Genomic DNA, 23438 nt, shown 5'->3' with positions numbered 1-23438 from the left:
AATGTGCCATTTATGAAAATGAGCATTGTTATTCTTTATCTACAATAGTAGCTGTAATATATTCAACGGAAAACTTTATATTAACCTGACGACGTCACCAAATTTGACGTTAATTTTGACGTAATATACGAGAGTTCTCCCCAAGCGATGTTTTGAGTAGGAAATAAAAACTGTATCACACATAGAACTATTAATTCTTAATAAATGCGAAATTATTGGTTTTTGTACTGATTTGAATGGGTATTAAATGGAAATTGAAACCACATCAGATATGCCGCACAGGGGCAAAAACTGCAGGTATTCGCGGAAAGCTTTTCTGGTGCAGAAATATAATGGTTTGAACACCAAATTAATTAAAGAAACATTTATATGCTGGTAACAGTGATTTCTTATTTCTGTCTCCAACTTCCTTTATTGTGGCGAATTTTAAGATTTTTTTTTATATTTGTTAGAGTCTCGCGTGCATTCGGAAAAAAATGATGACATCAAAGGCAGCTCAAATTCAAATCACTGAATTTTATGCGAAGTTTGGGTTATCACCAATGTAATTCTTCACGAATCGGAACACAATAGAATTCATCGGTATTTGTTTTTAATTGGCATACACAATATTCCATATATGTATATTCTCAATATTAAATGCGTGGTATTAAGTTGGAGCAAAATGTCATTTCATAGGTATACTCAGGAAAAAACGCAGTGTTTCTGAGAAACTAGAAACACAACTTCAAAGGGAAGATAATTATGAAACGGTTACGGTTATCAGTGGTAGAGCATTCGCTTCGTAACCGGGAGGTATAGTGTGTTCGAACCCCGCTCATGACATGTCACGTCGAACCTGAGACGTAGACATACATGTGCTCTTCTACAAACGCTCGACAAAAGTGAGAATCACGGGTCTTTCAGATAGGCACCTGATGCCACCTCGACTGTGTCCAGGGGTCCGTGTTTGCCCTACTCTTTATTTTGTATTCTTTATAGAAATTACGCAAATTCGAATTCATCACTATTTGATATCTTCAGCTTTTCGTGACCTTAAAAAAGGAGGTCCTGTGTCACAACAGGTATTGGCACGTTAAAAAAATCAATGCTATAGCCTTAAATGCTAATCATAGGTTTTATATGTGGTATTTCATATACAGCTGATGATTTCTCAATTTGAGAGAAAAGTTCTCGAAAGGACGTAAAATAAACAAACAAAACATGAAACACTTATTAAGTCAAAATCTCCCCCCCCCCCTCTCTCTCTCTCTCTCTTAATTATACCATGCCTCAAACAGACCGTCTCTCATGCACATATTCACACACACTCTCACTCACCACTATCAGGCAAATCGTCAATGTGTTCGGTACTGTACAACTGAGCGAAACAAAGCTGGTACACCCCAACACTTGGTTTGGGCAATTTAGTGTCATTGTATCCACTTTTGCTCAAAGAAACTCTCTTAAAAGTTGTAAAATACAAAAATCATTCGATAGTTTATACAAGAGAAATAAAACTTAAGACTTGCTAACCAACCCCTGCCCCATGATAAAAGAAAACTATTCAAATCTAAACTGCATTTTCTCATTATGCAAGTATATACATGCATCGTATATTTATCTCGAATGGAGAAAAACAAAATTTTGACGGAATGCTCAATACCGCGAGTCTCAATATTATATTTACATATATCCATATGTCGTGTATTCACTTTGTGTAACCCCCCTCCCCCAGACTGCATTTTATAGTAGTAGAGAAAGATAGATGAAATGTAATTGTAAGTGATACATTGGATACATGTAATCAACCCACTCCAATGATACCAAAATCCCTATTTTTGTGTTTGTCAATGTTTTCGAGAAGTCACCCCCCCCCCTTTAAAAGAAAAAACAACAAAAAAACCGATCTATGCGTCTATAATCTATTTCAATCATTGTAAATTAAAATACATATAGTAATACGAGTAACACATATAAAGCAAATTATCTTTCAGGCACTTCAATTTAAAAAATAATTTTAATGAGTAACATATATTCCTTAGTAAAAAGTGCCCTGCAAGAAATGTATATTAATCCCTATCTTAGCTACACAAACTTTTTTTGTTTTGTATTGTGTTTTCAAAAATGAAAGTGAATTAGTGTTCCCCAAACAACGAAATAGTTTTGTAACCATTGCAGATATAGTAGAACACTGAAGACCCCCAGTGCCATATTGTGACACCGGTCATCCGGTGTTAAGGTAATCTCCAAGGACCCGTGACATTCACACTTGATGCCGAGCATTTTGGCGATGAAACTGTCACTACCTGTTTTAACGACTTCGGTCTGTCGCGGCCGGGATTCAAACCCCGGGCCTTCCGCATGCGGGGCGAATATTTATAGAGAGTGTGCTTAAAATTTTATATTTGTGAATAACCATCGTAAACTTTCTGACAAATAAATTGTTGTCTTTAAAAAATATAAAATGTTACACTCGCGCTAAATACGTCACTGATGTACGTACGTATACATAGGTGGATATTGTCGTCTGCTGTTACATGCTGTTTCCCATTTAATCAAATGAATATGAATGGTAAAAAATAATGCTTGAATCTTCAAGGAATATATTATTTATTAAAAGAATCGTCCATCGTTATATAAACTATTTAAATGTAGTTTGCCTGGTATGTAACATGAATACGCAAGATCGCGACTACTTTTTCTGTCTTGGTTTTAAATTTTACTTTCCCCTTTCAAAGTCTCGCGAGACCCAGAGTTTGCGAGAATTTGGGCATGTTGGTAAATAATACCAGTTCTGCAACTTTTGTCGTGATCGATTCACCCGATTTTAACAATGGTGTACTGTCATTGCATTGCAGTAGACTGTAGTTAATGATTCAAGAAAGAAACATAATACGCAGAAATATCCACAACTGATATATTTTAATGGAAATGTGGTGGATTTTTTCCCACTGCTGTCAGCCAGGAAATTCCCAAAGCTGAGAAGAGCTTGCGTCAAAATATATAGCTTCGCGAGCTAAATTCAGAAGTTCATTTTTCCTGTATCCAGACGCTTTTACACACCTTTCATCTAAAAATGCTTTTAATTGTGGAAAGCACGTGGAGGTTAAATCGTCTTCCGATGCCATGTTTTGAATAAACAAAAAATGCCCAATATCGACACGCTTTTCCGGACTTCTTTACAAGAGAGTTCCGCTAACTCGGTATTTACGATCTTGCGTATTCTCACGAATCGTCGGTTGGTGCTATTTATATACCGTTCTGTTTACACTATAGTCATAACAACAAAAATGGCACCCGGTCTGTAAGATAGGCTTAAATTTATCCGGATTATTATTATTATTATTATGATTTTAATAAATGTCAATGTGTTTAAATAAATAACTATATGAGCATACATTATTTGAAAATATATTTACTACTCAAATGATTCTCGTTTCTTCTTCAACCGCCACGATCAACGCAAATTGCGTCACGATGGCGAATTTGTTAGCATCTTTCAACTGATATTTTAACCCCTCTTCCATCGTCGCCCGGGATGAAACTAAGAGGAATTGTAAGTTATTTAGTAAATTTTTAATCCATATAAAAATTATTCCGGGCGACGAGGGAAGAAGTGTTCAATTTCACAAGTTTATCAATACAAAAACCATGAAAACACCACAAATAGCCTGAAAGCCCTTACTTTATTTGATTATGTACTACGCATGCGCGTAGATGAGTTGATTTCCATATGCTTTTGAGAGTTACTATAAGTTACCCTTTTAGGAATTTGACAGGAAAATATCTGCAACGCAAAATAATTTTACTCCATAAACACCAGGCAGATTTTGGCTAAAACCGTACCTTGTCCTTTGCCGTTTAAGCTTAAGGATTTACAACTAGAGTGTCTTTAAAAAGTGTTGTAAAAGGAGAAGATTTATTTACTGTTCTACCTACGGGATATGGTAAAATCGTTTTGTATTCAATTTTAGAATAGTAAAAGTACATTTTTAAGCTGACAAAGATAACAGTTTTTCTTTTCTACATGTAATAATGACTTCCCCATTTGTATCACTAATGAATTGAAGGATCAATTAATTACTTTAACATTGAATCACTGTTTGTGTCGGAGAGAATCAAACCGAAACTAAAATAGTGCTCCCTAGCGGTAACAGTTATTATCGTGAGTCTTTACAAGACTCTGCTCGTCGAAAATTTGCGGAGACAGCCGAGCGTCTGGTTGAACGAGACTAGACGAGCGCGTGATCCGATTGCAATCTCAGAAGTCCTTCGTCAAAAATAGCGGACATTTTGCAAAGTCACACCTTGGACTAAGAATGAACTTACGTGGATTATTATCCCAATCATGTGGTTTCCTACCTCCAAGATACAGTGCACCATTAGGCCTTACGTTTTGACGTACGTCATAATACAATCTGACTAAAGTACATACCTATATATATATATATATATATATATAGGTCTGTACTTTAGTCAGACTGGTCATAATACGACTGTGACAGAGGTGGATCTAAGGAGTTCCGTTTTATGCAATAAAAATAAAAAATCTTTGCTTTTTCCGCGTCAAAGAATAAGAACTACACAAATTTATTTACCAGTTTCAATTGCTTGGCACATCCGGTATTGCTAACCACGATGACCCCCCCCCCCCCTGATAACCAGTCATACCACTTACTATATGAAAGATAACAAACAGTGATCAATTTCATAAATCCCATAGGGAATACAAAATAGATAGTTGGGCAAACACGGGGCCCTGGACACACCAGAGGTGGGATCAGGTGCCTAGGAGGAGTAAGCATCCCCTGTCGACCGGTCACACCCACAGTGAGCCCTATATCTTGATCAGGTAAACGGGGTTATCCGTAGTCAAAATCAGTGTGCCACAAACGGTCTAACAATCGGTATGAAACACGTCAGACAACATTTGACCCAATGATAGGTTGTATTGGCAAACTAGGTCGTTATAACGACCATAGAATTTGCAAAATGTTGACTTTAAACGAGACTGTTGAAACCCCTGTACCATCAACTTGTTTGTCAGTAGCTTGCCTCGATTTAAAAAGTGGTCATACGCAGAACATGCTCATGCGCATTTAAACAGTTGATTCGATATGCAAGAGCTTGTTCTGGGTATGGTCAGTTTTTAAATCGAGGTAAACTACTGACAAACAAGTTGATGGTACAGGGATTTCAACAGTCTCGATTGAAGTCAGCATTTCGCAAATTCTATGGTCGTTATAACGATCTAGTTCGTCAATACAACCTCGCATTGGGTCAAATGCTGTCTGACGTGTTTCATACCGATTGTTAAGCCGTTCTTGGCACACTGATTTTGACCGGATAACTCCGTTTACCTGATCAGGATATGGGGCTCACGGCGGGTGTGACCGGTCAACAGGGGATGCTTACTCCTCCTAGGCACCTGATCCCACCTCTGGTGTGTCCAGGGGTCCGTGTTTGCCCAACTATCTATTTTGTATTGCTTGTAGGAGTTATGAGATTGATCACTGTTCGTTATCTTCACCTTGCATAAACTCCATATGTAGATGATAATGGAATATTGCTATATAGATATGGGAAGTTGACGTTAAAGAAGCTGAAATCACCCCGTTTCTGATAAATTTGAGTTGTTAGTTTGCCGTTAATATCTTCTTTCAATAAAATATCTAAGTATGAAGCAGAAGTGGATGATTTTGTGGTGTCTTTTATTTCGAGCTCGCAGAGATACACATGTATATCGACATATGAATGAAAGTTAGTTTTGTTAATAGATAAAACGTCGCCGATATATCTAAAGGTCGAATTGAAGGCCACAGCGAGAGGATTTTTTTTTTCTCACGTAGAAGTTTATGATTAAATTCATATGAATATAAAAACAGGTCAGCTAACCAAGGATTACAATTCGTGACCATTGGAATTCCGACAGACTGTTGGAAGAATTGGTCACCAAAGACCAGGACGATATTGTCAATGAGGAACTCTAGCATATTTTTTGTTTAATTTCAACTTCAGAATACTTGTGCGTAGAATCAGAGTGGTGTATTACAAAGTAACTTTTAGGATAACTGATAACTAGATATGAATATTCCCGTTTTCCATTTTTGTTGAAATAGCAACCGTCTATGATTTCAAAAAGTCTAGTCTTTTTATCGTGAGGAATGGTCGTGTAAAGTGTTGAAAAGTCATAGGTTTTGATGTTGATCTGAAGAACGTTTTGCGATTTCACGTTAGCTAAAAGTTTTTTAGAATTTTTTAGAATCCACATTTGATTTACACCACTTCTGGCATATGTAGTAGCACAGTACGTTTGAAGTTTCTCCTTCACAGCTGTTAATATTTTCGTGAGGAGCAAAGATAGGGGCTTGGTAGAGCACTCACTGGATCCAGCAATATATCTTTGTAAGGGTTTTTATGTAGTTTAGGAATCCAGTATAGGTACGGTAACTCATATTCATTCGACCCACCGACTGGGATACCAAATGTGCCTAAAACTGAAGCATGGTTTTGGAGAATTTCATCTTTTGAAAGGGCAGTAGAGGTATGAGTACCATTACCAAAGGTTTGGTTGATGCCAAGTTCGTTTAAAATACAGTTGTAATAATGAGCCTTACAAACACAGACAATGTTGTTACAAGCTTTGTCAGTTGGAACCAAAACATATTCCTCAAGTAACCTATCTAATTCTTTTATCACTTTTGGTTTACTAAACACAGAAGGGTAGATGGTACGTAAGTTTGTTTTACATGTAATATGTTTGATGCGGGATTTTAATATTCCTCTTTTGCTTTTAACCTATTCTGACAATGTATCGAGTTCTTCTTTTCATGTTTAGCCCATCGTCTGGCATAATGTTCGACAGAATTCACAATACAATAGAAATGAAGTTCTGTCGCCAATTGAAAGATCGAGGTTCTCTGTATTTAGGACCTTTTAGAATAAGTGATTTGATGTCATCAGATGATTCACGATTGAAAATTCATTGACTAATTCTGGGCTTGTGAATAAATCTTAATGTATCCTTACAGTAACAAAGGGGAGACCCAAATATGTTGCAATTAATTCAACAAGTAAGTGTGAATGCTTAAATATCATAAAAACCAGAGGTGGGATCAGGTACACAGGAGGAGTAAGCATCCTCTGTCGATCGGTCACACCCGCCTTGAGCCCTATACTTCTAACTTCTTCTGAAACAGGTCATTGCTACAAGGGGATTATTATGATTTTTCTTAAATTACTAGTAGATAGGGGTGGGGTGGGGGTTAAAAAGAAAAAAAAATTATGGATTCGCTCATGTATGTGCAATGGTGTTGAATTTATCAATTTGTATTAAAATTATCATTATATTGAGATGCGTTTTATGCCCACAGGCAGTGATGTTTACACAGTTTTACAAACTTTTTTGACATTTTTATCACACTATTAGTGACTTGAAAAAATTGAGAGTAGAAACAAGGGAAGTAGAGGCAGTCGAGAGCATGCAGTTCAGAACAAGTCGTCAAAGGTTAAGCAAGTCCTAGTAAGACAGCCGAATTATAATAGATATACATGTAGTAGGCCTATATGATATTTTTACCACCCACATTCATGTATGTAATTATAATTGTTAAGGTACATGCTGTGTATTTTAGAGTGATCTAAATCTAGCAACAACCTCATACACATCGTCGCAAACCATGGGTTACATTGTATTGTTTCATTCCATAAATGGAATAAAACAATAACGTGTGGTTTTGTGGAATGGAATGAAACATTAATCCATGGTTTGCGACATTGTCTCATTCAGGAATTGAATTGTTCAAGGTTTCATATAAAACCCTGGGAGAGAGCTAAAACAGGCTGTTTCTGCTGCCTAATCTTTGGTAAATAGGTCGACATTGCTTAAATTGCTGATCAAAGCATGAACATTACAAAATCTGTACAGTACTTGGCCAAAAGACAATGTCCACTACAATGTATGTATTTCATCCAAAACTAAATATATTTAAAATCGTCCCTTGGGACCAACTTTTCCTCTATTTGGATGAAATAAACACCATTTTGTTAGAAATATCAGAAGTAACTGTCATAATTTAGAAAAAATGTTGCGATGAAATATTGCAGAGAGATAACATTTTATTCATTATGTTGATTTTTTAATTCCAAAAGTACACATACTTATATAAAGAGTAAGTACTCTCAAATTAAACTTCTTATTACAATAGATTATGATATATATATATTCTGAAATTATTAGATGATACTGTGAATACATCCCAGATCAGGGCTTTTCATTTCATCAAAATTGATAAAAAAATGAGTTCAGGAAAATTGTTTGAAAATACATGGTTTTGTATGAAATATAGAGTGGAAATTTTCTTTGGGGAAATACTTATGGCCATATACTGTATGTAGTTGCGCTCGCTCAAACGGTAACACCGTCAGCAGGTAATACGGTAGAACAGGCGAAGTGTTATACACATCTAAAAAAAAATTTCTAGGCCACCCACTATTCATATTAAAAGAATTCTTATCCCGAAGTTGTTGGCGTCTCTCCACATCGTAGATAGATGGCAAGCCAAAATCTGTCAGTTTCAGCATGAATCTACTGTCAATGACGCAGTTAGTACCGCTTAAGCGTCCATGGTAACGAATGGAACTAGAGTGAATATATTCCAATCCCTATAAAAGATGAACACATAGAGGTATTACGAACGAAAGTCCAACATTAGATGTATAACGAGCGAAAGCCCAACCCCAGGGTCCAATATTACTGTTTTTATACATATTATACATTGTATATTGATAGTTCAGATGATAAAAACATAGATATCTAAATATGATATTTTTTTAATATTGTATCAGTAAAATATATTCACATTTCTTGTCAATCTTCGAGAAAACCAATCTTCCGGCAAAACTCGCTGTGTTATGAAGACTTTAACTACCAGTTCTCTATGAGGATTTATTGTTATCGTTTGATACAAAATGTAACTTTAGCAAGGCCATAGGATACCCAAGATTTTAGACGCATTAATTGCAGTAAGATTTGCTGTGTTTACGTGGGATTTTCTATTATTTGATCAAACAACAATCTAAATCCGTTATTGATACATGAAATGCACCAATGAAAATATGTTTTTGAAGGGGTTCAATTTTTGGGTAATATTTTTTTTATTGATTTTTAAAATAAAGAATTGTGAATAATGCAAAAATAAAGGTGGTTTCATTGGAAAATGTTTGTGAATTTTTTTTTTAACAACATTTAAACATTTACTTGATTCTAGAAAATGTTGTAACAATTTGGGGGGGGGGGGACATCCTATGCCCTTAACTTACCTTTAGAATATCCCAGATAATGGAGTATCGAAATGACCAATCCAAGTCTATATCGTCATTTTCTATTATATCCTAAACAATACATAAAGTGGAATACTCAATCCGAACATATAAATCACATTAATCATAATGGACATTTGAATTTGTTTATGTATTGTATCCTGTTGAAATAATTGGAATTCTGGTGAAAGATCAATCTAGTTAACTCGTATTTTGTATTGAAAATAATATTTAATAGCTGTATTATAATATTTAGCTAGTATAATTTTAACACTCTTCCAATTTTTAATAGGAAAACTATCAAGTTATCTTCTAATAGATTTTTAAAATGCAAATAATATATAATTTTTATGAATGTTATTTGTTTATAATCTCGCACCTGCAGACTCCCCCTGGGACAGTACTCCATCAGTATGCTATTATTGCTGGGTTCTATCACCACTCCAATAAACCTAGCTATGTTAGGGTGTTGTAGATGATATAACTGAAATCAAAAGAAACCCTGTCCATTTTTAGCTGCAATTAGAATGTAAATCCGTTCACGTTGTAATTCATACATTTTAAAAAAAAATGTTTTCCCCTCTTACTTCCATAATGATTTTACCGGCAATGCATCGAATCATTATTAGATTCATGGAACTCTTGAACACATTGGTTTTTTGTTTTTTTGGTTTTTTTTTTTATATCAGAAAGATTAATAAGCTTAATGAGAGAACGTAATACTGATTCACAGTATTATTTATGTCTGTCAAAAAGTATATACATATATAATGTAATAATATATATATATATATATAAAGCACTAAATAATCACAACTAGGTACTGAAAATTTTCGCCCCAGCCCGGGGTCGAACCAGCGACGTACGGCACCCACCGCCTAGCAAGACTGTCAAACCAGTGCGTAAGTCCACTCGGCCACGTAAGGTTGGGTGTTATAATTGTTTGTTTGTGCTTTATATATATATATATATATATATATATATATATATATATATAGAGAGAGAGAGAGAGAGAGAGAGAGAGAGAGAGAGAGAGAGAGAATTACATTAATAACTTTGATTTATTATTTCCGTTTATTGTTTTGTTTTTTTGTTATCAATATAGACTTACATATGCATGTACTTTATTTGAAATAGAAATACTACAAAACAATACAAACGGGAGTGCTATTTTTTCACTCCTTTTGAAACTTGAACTGCTGGTAACCTACGTGTATGTTTACTGTAATTAAGATCATAGGATTATATAATTGTGATCGGAGATAGATGGATGAAACACCTTGAATAAACTATGGTAAAAACATGACACATCATTTGTTTTAGAGTGTTAAAGACATGACCATTAAACGCCTTTTTTATCTCATTAACTTGAACAAAGTATATCTAATTGACTAATTTTTTGTCAGTAAAATGAACCTTCGTGTAAATGCGTGATGGATACGTATGAACATAGTACAGATGCGTGATTTTTTTTTATAAGAGTGGCGTATCAAATATATGGCACGAACAAGGTACCAATATAAATGTTAAATGGATAATTTCTCTTATTAAACAAACATTGCAAGATCAATTTATACAAAAGGGATCCAGTAATGTAAATAATTCTTCAAAGGGACAAATGTACACAATTTAAAAAACAAAAATTCGGTTTTGAAAATTATATAAATAATATATTTTATCACCGAAATTCATGAATATATTCTAATAATTTCGTATTACAAATCATCGTCTACCAGTAGATATGGGAAGATGGCATGGGATACCATTTGTGAAATATTTTAATCCTCAAATTGCTGACGAATTTCATTATATTCTAGAATTTAAAGCATAAATTGATATAAGAAAACATTATCTGGGCAATTATTACTCCCAAAGGCCAAATGTTATTGCATTTACAGAACTAATGTCAACTCAAAATTAAAATATGTTGGGAAAAAAACTCTGCATGTTTATTTTGAAAATTTATGCTGCTGTGTGTCCTCCTCGATTTGACTTTTTGTCGATCATGTCTCTTTTTATATATTGCACCTCTGACCAGCTTTATTCATTAATATACACATGTTACTATTAATTGTACCTCATGTACCGATAATGGTTTTAGAGAATAAACTGAACTGTAACCGTGTACGTGCGCGAGCGCGCGCGTTTGTGTGATAAATTTGACACGCAAGGGACTTCACAACTTGATACATCATTTATAGAAAGAAATCGAGTTGACTTACAAAGAAAAGATATTTAAGGAGTAAATGTCTAATTTCTCTGTATTATGGGAATGTAAAAACCATGGAAGAATTGAGTATTCGAACAGTGCATTGAACTCCTTCTCTGCAAGTGAGCTCATCGCCCCGCTGTCTTGATATGAAAAGAATTAAATAATTATCTCATTAACCATGATTATACCATATCTAATCAATTTTCTCTTTGACTTGCAATCAAACACATAGAATATATTTGTACATACTTCTCTAAACTCGCGTAATACATCTTTACTTTGGTCCACAAATTTTAACTTCAGCTTTCGTATTGCCACTATATTTCCTCTGCAGATCCCCACCAGGGTAAAAAGCTGTTGGACTTCCGTTTCACTCCCCTGTTAGATAAAGAGAAGCCGTGGGTTCACGGAGGCGAAATGAAGATGAGTCATTTTTTAAAAAAGAAAATTATATAAAAATTACTACTCTCGAATACCAAGTGTCTTTTAGTTATCAAAATTGTTATGTAGTACAAATGCTAAAGAATTAACTAACTTAGGAAAATATTGGTTTTCTGTTAAAAAGCAAAAGAAAAAAAAAAAGAAAAAAAAAAGAAGAAAAAAACCAAACAAAAAACAACAACAAACAAACATATATATAAAAAAAAAACACCCCAAAAAACAAGAAACAAAAAACGATTACAATATTTACAAAATCAATATCATGTGATGTTATTACACCATGTATGCAATTGTATTATATTTATTCTCTGTATATTGTATTGTAATGTCTATGATATGTTACATCTCACAGAATAGATAATGGGGAAAAAAAACTAAAACAAACTAATCCAAACAAAACAATATACAAAGCTGTTACTACGGTATTTTTCAACTACCCGAGTATGCATCAATTAACGCTTATCGGTATAAATAATATAATCCCCAAGATCGGATTAAAAATTCGAAAAAATAGGCAATGAAATATTGCTTGTGAGCACACCCACTAATGAGCGTTTCGTATTTCGCTATAGTCTAGGATGCAATTGTCGTATACTGGGACACGGGAACAATGATTGTCGAATATCTGTAATCGAGTTGCTGAGACACGGGAACAATGATTGCCGAATATCTGAAATCGAGCTGCTGAGACCGAGCTGATATGAAGACGGAAACTGACGTGAGTAACTATAAATTTCTTTTATTTCTGAATACCACATCGGACACGTGCGCGGCGTCTCTCTTCCGCATTTTCCCGGAATGATGACTTCCGAGGTCAATGTACATCGGATATTCCGAACAGAAATTACTGACAGGATGACAGTAATTACTGACAGGATGACAGAAATTACTGACAGGATGACAGTAATTCATGAATCGACATTTTCTGCTGATTCAATGGGATTATATAGATTCAATCACAAATATTTTATTTCATTTGTTCTTTTATGTTTCAGTTTATTTACAATCAGTGTTTGCTTGTTTTGCGTTATTTCATATAATTCCAATGACGTATCAAACCCATGAAGATATTTTACTTAGTGTGTTCTCAAAAGCGATCGACGCATTGTTTTCTTCTTGATAAAAAACGTCTCCATATGAATGAAATATTCTCGAGAGGGACGTTAAACAATCAATCAATCTTCTTGATAAAATCAGATAAATATAACAAAAAGAAAACGCGAAATTTTACGTAGTAAATTTTTTGGGTAATATTGATTAAAGCTTTGTGCAAACCACAATACCTGCAAAGATACTGAGCTATTACTGAAAGGGTGTGTATTACCCATAATCTGTGTGAATTTCGGACAGAGAAAAACAGGATTATGATGTGATGTTAAGGAGAAATGTTACACCGGAGAAAGATGTGAAGAAAAAGTGGAGGTTATGTACAACAATATTTTGAAATTGAAAACTTTCAAATTCAATTAAAAAAAAAAAAAAAAAAAAAAATGTAAACCCCTGCTGGACTCAAATCCGCAATCCACGGATCAGCAGTCGACACGCTAACTTACTGAGCTAATCAGCTACGCAATTAAATCTAAAAGAAATAGACAAATATTATGGATATTTATATTTTCATTCATGTTTTAACAGGAAGTCAGCCATTATGACGGTGTAGTACACCTCCTTAATGATTTTCAAGGAGGTAAATCTTCCATGCCAATAACTTCCTTTGAATGACAAGGACCCTCTTATGATTTGGACATTTTGTATTGAAGGTCATTTTACTAAGTCTGAGGAAGAATTCATAATTCATAGACAAATAATTTTTCTTGTCACTGCCCTGCCCAACAATAACGTACCAACGATGACTGTCTCAAATTGAATATTGATTTTCACCTATACTGCATACAGAGATTGCAGGAAGGTGATAGATTTAATCAATATTCTGAATTTTCTCCATTCTTGAGAAATTTTTATAAACTCGAGATCTGTTTATTTCAATATCAAGTCCATATTAGACGAGGGACTGGCCAGACTGAATCCGTGTAGCAGGCATCTAGTCCAGTGTTTCAGAGAATACAGACATTCTTTGTATTTAATAAACGATTAGTATGTAGAATTCATTTTTCTTGTACTTGACAGGCAATTATCTAATATTTGTAAGAAAAGGATCTTATAAAAACGAAATGGTTATCTCGTAACAACAGGATTCATAAATACGAGAAGGATACCATTAGCAGGAAATTATCTATATATTTATGCGGAGCGGTACCTCTTTATCTTGAGTAGTTGTATACTAACATTTCTACATCTAAAAAAATCAAATGCTTCGATCGAAATATCTGAAAATTACGCCGACGTTTATCTTCCTTTCGACTTATTTCTAGAGAAATCGTATTTCAAAATATTTAGACTTTTTGTGTTTTGCAGAAGACTAAAAATTAATGACAGGTATTCGTATTTGTGTATGCCTCTTACTACCTATAGCGAATAAATTAAGGATATAAGATACACCTCGTCATCTTTATATCGATTGCACGAAATTTTTGACTTGCCTATATACTCCGGGAGGAGTTTTGTTGTAGGCGAAATAATTGAATATTGAAACACGATTCTCTAAAATCGGTGTCTCCGCAAACACTTAGTTCTGATCAGAGGTATCACTTCAGGAGATTAGTAAACATTTTATGATTGTATATATCCCTCACTAAGAAGGGTTATCATGCAGAATTGATCGTTTCCAGGCGCTGTTCTCTGCAATCCTCAATTACAATGACAGGTACGATGTGCTTCATTTAAAAATGCCAAGGCCTTTTCTACACGGTATATTTTCTTCTAACAAAATTAAAGGGGACTGCAAAAATTAATTCTCAATCACAATACATCATTACCCCCCCCCCTTCCCTCCCTCCATTGTGTATCAACCACTAAGACGTGTTCTGAACTGTCCAGAATCCCTGTGCCTAAGAGAGATTAGAGTTCACGAAGCTAGTTTAAGACTAAGACATGTCCTACATGTAACTATGTCTTAGGACACGTGGATCCGCCACAGATGATACAGATTAGTTTGTCTTGATGCATATACTTTATTCGATATTCAACCTAAAATCTCCACAAATTATCCGATTTAAAAAAAAACCCAACACGATATCAATTGATATGAGTTTTTAAGTCCATTTTGATTCAAATTTATAATACATTGTGATAATGGTTGGGCTCCTTTTGAAACTTGGATGAAAATATCGACAATAAATGTAAACCTGACTTCTTAAAGGAGTAGCTCAATAGGTTAAGGTGAGAGAGAGAGAGAGAGAGAGAGAGAGAGAGAGAGAGAGAGAGAGAGAGAGAACAAGTGTCGACTAACGCACTATATTTAATCTTTTTCATATCACATTCCATTAAATCTGTATTTTTTTCACTTTCCACTAAATCTGCATTTTTAAAAACCGAATAAGGCAAATTTGAAACTTTTCAATTTCAAATACCCTCCACATTCCATCCATATTTAGATTTCTCTGGCGTGTTATTCCTCCTTAAATGGAATTGAAAGAATTATGGTGGAACCTCACATGACTTTTAAACAGTATTCTTAAAGTAATAGAATATTGATGTGATCAGTATTTTCAAATCATAGGAAACAAAGCAACACCTGAAGTCGAATGCTGATCCCCAGCATAATATGCTTACACACAATTATATAAACACTGTTGATCATGCTTCACGTCAAAACTACGTGAGTGCAAGACTACCATAAAAAAAGCACTTACTTTGGATGAGTTTTCAGTTAAGATCGATAGTCTCGATTTGGATAAGAAAGAACCATGGATCCCGTCCCCGTTCTTTAACTTAAGCTCGTTATGTTTGACAAGGAATACCTTTTTTTCTAATTCTGCGTCCAAACGAATTTTTCTATGGATAAAAAAAAATGGCAAAATGATAAATCTAATCATTTTTTATATTGATCATCAATTTTTGAGTCAACGAAGTAAAAACATGCAATAAAGAGTCCAGCAGACTCAAATCTAAGAAAGACTTGAGGTATTCACATTCCCAGGCATTCTTTAACATATTATGGAGTGACTGCAGGTGCAGTTTTTTTTAACGATAATCTGTACACAAAATTATTATTCTATGAAGAAAAATAACGGTTTTTCGTGTTTTTTTTTAATGACGCTAGCCTTTCATTTCTCTAGTCCAACATTCGCCGGATTAATCACTATTTCATATTTCAATTGATTAATCAGGCAAATATTAGTCAATTGAAATTAATTTTACTTTTGTGTATAATTACAGATATAATGATTTTGGAATATTTGGCATGGTTTGAGTTGTGCTTTGGAATGTTTGACGTGGTTTCAGGTGTGCATATCAAATTTTTCATAAATATGCAAAAGAAAAGAATGGCACGAATTTCTGATTGTACGAAGAAAAAAGAAGATAAATTGTGACTGCATTTATCCTAGAATACGCCGAAGCGAATATCTCTAGTGTAGGATAACATTATACTTGTAATTACTCCCAATGCTATAATCGTTATTATTTTCTAAATCACCATTTTCCGCTTCCTTAACGTTTTTCTCCTTTTCAAAAGGTTGGAAAATATTCTGGAATTACCGTTTGGTCAAGAACCTGATTATCTTTTTTTTAAAATATAAAACCCCCAAGAACAAACGCAGAGTCTCTGGTTTACAAAATCTATTAGTGCTGTTAATTATAACATGGATTTCCTTTGGTGACAAATTATAACTCTGAGAAAGATAATACACCTGATGATCCTGAAACACGTTCTGCAGGAATAATGGAAGTTTGAAGGCGAGATAGCAGCCCTCTACCTCAGGTGTTCTCAGTCAACTACCACAGGTGTTCTCAGTCCCCATATCCTAGGTGTTCTCAGTCCCCCTACCCCAGGTGTTCTCAGTCCATCTACCACAGGTGTTCTCAATCTCCCTACCCCAGGTGTTCTCAGTCCCCCTACCCCAGCTATTCTCAATATACACGTTTTTCTTTATGCGTCGATTACCCTTACCTCTGTTAAAGAAAGGTTAAGAGAATTTTTGTTCTTACTTCATGAATACATGTTATACTGTATGTCCTGTAAATATTCTGAGAGTTTGCCATATTTAGTTCACCGTATTTCACAGAGCGAGTAATGTCAGTAGCAGGTACCTGTACACTATATATCCAACAATAGTACAAATGACCAAAAATATTGCAAAGGTCAAAGCCACAGGAAGAAGAACATCGGGAGGCTCTGAAAAAAAGGCAATCATAATATTAGTTTATTCTCCTTGTAGGTCACCAAAACAAAGGGAAACAAAAAAACCCAAAACAACCCCCCCCCCCCCCCCACATTATACTCACTTATTTTCTCTTTTTACATGTATTTGTTTTCATAAGAAAATCATTGATTACCGATGATGTTGTGAATCACAAAAGTTTTAAATCATGAAGCAGATATTCATGAGCTCTGTCTTTGCCTAATCTATGCAGTGTTCATTTCATATGAACAAACTTATTGTTTAAATTTACCCTCCCCTTCAGCAATATTTCTAATTAATAGATGTGCATGCTATACTGCCATTCAAGCATACCATTTCAAACATGCACACTAGTAGAATTCCTAGTAAAAAGACCAATATATTGTATAACATTTAGTATAGTTTCGATCATCCCTACGTTTGTGTATACCCCCCCCCCCCCCCCCCCCCCCCCAAACGTCTGGACTCTTCTGAACCTAAAGCGAGGCTGACCAAAATCTGATTGGGTAGTTCGAAACGTAATACTCGCGCCCAAAGAAGCTAATTTGAATCCAACTTTAGAGAATAAACTTTCCACTGAAAGAAAAGCAGAGTCAATGTTTCAAACATTTCCCCCCGGAAAAGGTGCGTTTGGACGCTTTACTGCGTTTTTATGTGAGTTAAATGTGACGCCTGGGATGACCAGGAATGTGACGCCTGGGATGACCATGGTTTAAAATATGATATTTTCAAGGATTTTTATCAGACACTGTTGCTTACACATTTTCTTTCAATAACGTCCTTAATTTATTTTTTATTGTTTACTAGATAGCGCCATCTAGTGGGGATTTTTTCTATAGAAAGTGTCCGGACTTTTGTGGGAAGTAAACACAGAGGTTAGGATGATCCAGACTTATTCATTATTCCTACCGTGGTCGACATATCTATACCGCATTAAAAGTTGTGTTAAAGCTTCTATAAAGACAAATTCAAGATACATGTATATGGATATACCTTAAAAGGACATGGACACGATTGTTGATCGTTTGAAATCAATACCTTTTATTAAAGAAATAAGAAACATAAGTAGATTAGATATTACTACTCAGGAGACATTGCGGCTCCCTAAATGATGTTTGTAAATACGGTGTTTGTTTATGTCCAGTGATACGAATGCGCGCGCATTTCATACAATGTATAAACAAACGCTTGTCATCAGCCAAGAAACCATGTGCGGAGGTAGGAGGAAAGAACATCAAGATTTCTAAACAGTATGCCAAAACAACATTACAGCATGGCTTTATGATTATATTGATTTAGGGTGCATGTACAAATGAAGAACAAAAGAAGTGAACATTTTCCTTGTAAAAGCTTTTTTTCACCGACGCTGTCAACTCTGTCGCCATGTTAATTGGCTCGTTGAATCACGTAACGTGTCTCGTTTTGAAAATGAAAACTCTTTATATCTCAAATGGATTTTAGAGTCAGGTTTTGGAATTTAGGCTTGTTTCTTTGTTTTACATGCACCAAGTATTTTCATTCTATTACTTGAATATCTAATTTACTTTTTAATGACCAGAATCGTGCCCATTTAGAAGCATTACTATATAATTCCATATCAGTCTGGGAGCTAAGCAGCCTGGTTAGTTTCATCTTTAAGGATTATTTGCTGTAAAAATGTGAAAAAACCCGATGCATTATGCAGTGATTCACTGCATGCAATTCTACCTTGAATGATACATTGATCATTACGAAATCCACATCGAGGCACATCCGGCGGATGACCGTTAGGCCAGTTGATTTCTACACCAGGAACTCTAGCGTATAGCTGGGTTGCTCCACGGAATCTGCCTATCAGCTGTGAATATTCAAACAAACTAAACATAATACAACTAAAGTAAGTTAATCTTGTTATATGTTTTCTTCAACAGTTTTACACACAGGAAAGAATGAAAATTTTGAAAATTAATCACAATAATAGATTTGATTAATTTCGCCAGGTAACTATGGTAGAGTTAAAGAAAAATGTTTTGAGAGACCATTGTTTAACATCTAAAAACGAATCCACTCCTGATGAAAGGTTTATGTAATTAGAAAGACTGATTACTTAATAACATAATTAAATCAGGGTTAGATGTAATCACATATACATGTATTTGACGCATCATATAGGACTGCCTCGCCTTCCAGCAAACCCAATGGAAAATCATTGTTGGACTGGGCAGTCCATTGAAAACTCAATATTTGACTGCCCAATCCAACATCTATTTTCCACTGGACCAATAATATTCGCTGGATTTAGAATAAAATCTACCGATTATCCGTGAATAGTTTGGTCCAATCGCCACTTCTCAGATCTTTCCTGCAAGGTCGGGCAAACACCTCGAATGTACAAGTATTACATTGACTGGATGTCATAAATACATGTTATACAAAATGGATGTACATCCAACCATTGTGTTAGTCACCAAGTTTAGAAAATCTTACAATGTAGTATGTTTTAAACTCACTGCACATGGGATATCTTATTGTTTTCTATTTACCAAGAGACAATGAATATATTTCCACAGTTTTTATTTAAATTATTTGTCGGGATGACAAATTATCGCACAAAATAGAGAAATACTGAGGAAATTAACAAGGCAGGTGCTTGACCTCCCTTTGATAATTTTTCACGAATATCAAGACGTCATCAGTTGTAGAGGATTGATCGACTATTGTTTTACGTTCCTCTCGAGAATATATCACTAATATGGAGACGTCACCATTGCCGGTGAAGGGCTGCAAAATTTAGGCCTATGCTCGGCGCTTACGGCCTTTGAGCAGGGAGGGATCTTTATCGTGCCACATCTGCTCTGATACAAGACCTCGTTTTTTGGTGTTTTTTAAGGTCTCATCCGAAGGACCGCCCCATTTAGTCACCTCTTACGACAAGCAAGGGGTACTGAGGACCTATTCTAACCCGGATCCCCATGGGATCAGTTGTAGAGGAAATATATCACGAAATTAGCCTAGATATACATTGTATGTTCCGGACTTTAGACTGTAACAGTGAGGTATCGACACAATAAATAAGAATTTAAGCACCATGAATAGGTCAAATTTGGGGGACGTCAAAAATCTTTATTTTCCAAACCGACTGAACAGAAAATTTAAGTAGTATCTAGATACAACAAACCTTACCGTGAAATTTCTGGTTTTTGTATCCTGCATATGAAAAATGTCAAAGTCAGCTATTCTGTCTCCAAGTATGTCTATTGCCACGGGTCCTGTGATTCCTGGAATGATATTTACAGAAGTGTGGAGTTGGTGGTCGATAAGACAAGACACGATAGACATCAAATGAATATGTAATAACATTCCACCAGTCTTATGAAGGTCCATAAAACCCTTACAAACAAAGATACATTGCTGGATCCAGTAAGTGCTCTACCAAGCCCCTACCTTTGCTCTTCACGAAAATATTAACAGCTGTGAAGGAGAAACTTCAAACTTACTGTGCGACTACATATACCAGAAGTGGTGTAAATCAAAAGAGGATTCTAAAAAATTCTAAAGAACTTTTAGCCAACTTGAAATCGCAAAACTTTCCCCAAATCAATAAAATCTAAACCTATGACTTTTCAACACTGTACACGACCATTCCTCACGATAAATTAAAGACTAGGCTTTTTGACATCATAGACAGTTACTTCTTCCACAAAAATGGACAACGGAAATATTTATATCTAGTGATCAGTCATCCAAAAAATTACTTTGTTAAACACTACTCTGATTCCACGCACAAGTACTCTGAAGTTGAAATAAAAAAAATATGCTAGAGTTCCTCATTAACAATATCTTCGTGGTCTTTGGTGATCAGGTCTTCCAACATTATGTTGGAATTCCCATGGGCACGAATTGTGCTCCTTTGTTAGCTGACCTGTTTCTATATTCATATGAAGCAAAATTTATTAAAAAACTACTACGTGAGAAGAAAAAACCTGCCTTCAATTCGACATTAAAATATATCGACGACGCTTTGTCTATTAACAATAATAACTTTTATTCATATGTCGATTCGATATATCCCTGTTAGCTTGAAATAAAAGACACCACAGAGTCGTCCACTTCTGCTTCATACTTAGATATTTTATTGAAAGTAGACATTAATGGCAAACTGACAACTCAACTGTATGACAAACGAGATGATTTCAGCTTCTTCATCGTCAACTTCTCATATTTATGTAGCAATATTTTATTATCACCTACAGATGGTGTTTATATCTTTTAACTGATTCGATACGCTAGAGCTTATTCTTCGTATGGTCAGTTTTTAAATCGAGGCAAACTACTGACAAACAAGTACAGGGGTTTCAACAGTCTCGATTGAAGTCAGCATTTCGCAAATTCTATGGTCGTTATAACGATCTAGTTCGTCAATACGACCTATCATTGGGTCATATGCTGTCTGACATGTTTTATACCGATTGTTAGGCCGTTCTTGGCACACTGATTTTGACTACGGATAACTCCGTTTACCTGATCAGGATATAGGGCCCCCGGCGGGTGTGACCGGTCGACAGGGAATGCTTACTCCTCCTAGGCACCTGATCCCACCTCTGGTGTGTCCAGGGGTCCGTGTTTGCCCAACTGTCTATTTTGTATTGCTTATAGGAGTTATGAGATTGATCACTGTTCGTTATCTTCATGACTCACATGAGATAGGGAAGTTATAGGTGACACTAGTTACTTGCAGACAAATGTTTAAACAGCATGTTGGGATCGGACCACGTGCTCAGATCCCGTTCCTAATAAATTACCATCATCACGTAATGTTGACCAGTCAGTTTGATAAGGTCATTCATGAAAATATCCTCGTTTGCTCTATCTCCCTCTCTGCTTAACACTTTGGAATTTAGGTTGGAAATTTTGAGACCTGCCCTGCTACATGAAATATCTGTAATATACGTTTTTGCCTAGACTACTTTCAAAATCTACGATGGTTCAGTTCCATGTTAAAATAATACTTTACGGATAACAATCAAACGGGACTAAAAGGGTTAATTTTTTTTATATTTCTAGTTAAAATGTGTCCACAAATGATAAGAATAAAATGAAAACACATTCATCTCCTTCAATCATGATTCGGAGTGTCGGCAACCATTACTTCTCAGGGAATTCAAAGGTGCCATCTGAACGATTATCATCTACATACTTCATAGGAACTCAACACAGGTGAATTTCACTAACAGGTAAGATATACGCCTTTGAAAAAAAATCTTTAGGGGGGAAATGAATTTCCTAAGGGATCTAAACGAAACCCAATATGAAAAATTGTAAAATCCTTTTTGCTTACGGAAAAATAAGTTTTCTTTTGCTAAAATACAACATTTTTATAATTTTGAGAAGATTGCACAAGAATTCCCTTGTGATTTTAATTTTTTCCAACGGTAATTTTACCTGTAAAAGAAATTAACGTCCCATAGGATGCAGAAATAATGTAAGATTTTGTTAATGTTAAGGAGAATTATTTCTTCTCTAATTGTTTTTGCAAAGGTGGATTTTTAACCTGTCAGGTGAGAGTCACTAGTGACAGGTTATTCTTAAGATTACGAGTGTTGGTCTACTCCACGACACTTCTAATTTTCCTGATTGCGGCAGATTAGTTTCAGTTGTAATTTATCTTCACTCATTAGAATACAAAATAATCGTTTGACATACCGTATCATTTTCATTAATGAACAGCTATGACATACAATCCGTAAAACAAATCGTTATTGAAAACAATGAGGAAATAACTTTTTTGAGCTGAGGAGATTAATGTCAGTAAGGTCAAGGTAACCACACAACTCTCTGATTAGTATACAAGAGGCCCATGGGCCACATCGCTCACTTGAGTCATATTGGCACAGTCATTGTTCAGCTGTTGTGTGTTTTTAAAAACGTTTTTTCATCAATCTTAATTCCCATGAAAACTTTGACCCATATTGTTGCTCCAGCGTAGTCCCAAAGGATCACAACATAACTGAAAATGAATTTACATAACACAGAGATGCACCAAGATCAACATGACTAACACGACCTTGCTGTTCTGGATAAAACCAAGGTCACAAGGTTATATATCATGGTATGATATGAAAGACCTTGCCAAAATATGAAAGTTCTATCTTAAATAATTTAGGAGGTATTGAATAGGTAATATTTTTATTAAAAGTGAGTCAAACTTTTAGGTCAAGGTCACAAGATCAAACACGGCAGTATATCTATATACAAGATAT

General features: G+C 35.1%; 1 protein-coding gene across 1 annotated transcript in view; it reads right to left on the bottom strand.

The window, feature by feature from the left end:
* LOC125682104 (atrial natriuretic peptide receptor 1-like) overlaps positions 1 to 23438 on the bottom strand; it is a 55606-nt gene that overhangs the window by 16557 nt on the left and 15611 nt on the right. Inside the window, exons 6-13 of the mRNA XM_048922531.2 lie at positions 20362 to 20456; positions 18907 to 19036; positions 17108 to 17192; positions 15709 to 15850; positions 11765 to 11893; positions 9683 to 9787; positions 9304 to 9375; positions 8475 to 8646 (exon numbers count right to left, since the gene is read on the bottom strand). Of these exons, the coding sequence (XP_048778488.1) occupies positions 8475 to 8646; positions 9304 to 9375; positions 9683 to 9787; positions 11765 to 11893; positions 15709 to 15850; positions 17108 to 17192; positions 18907 to 19036; positions 20362 to 20456 (930 nt within the window). The remainder of the gene's footprint in view (positions 1 to 8474; positions 8647 to 9303; positions 9376 to 9682; positions 9788 to 11764; positions 11894 to 15708; positions 15851 to 17107; positions 17193 to 18906; positions 19037 to 20361; positions 20457 to 23438) is intronic.

The sequence above is a fragment of the Ostrea edulis genome, chromosome 1, assembly GCF_947568905.1.
Source record: "Ostrea edulis chromosome 1, xbOstEdul1.1, whole genome shotgun sequence".
NCBI lineage: Eukaryota > Metazoa > Mollusca > Bivalvia > Ostreida > Ostreidae > Ostrea > Ostrea edulis.
Note: the sequence above shows the minus strand (reverse complement) of the source record. Positions and strands in the feature narration are given on the sequence as shown.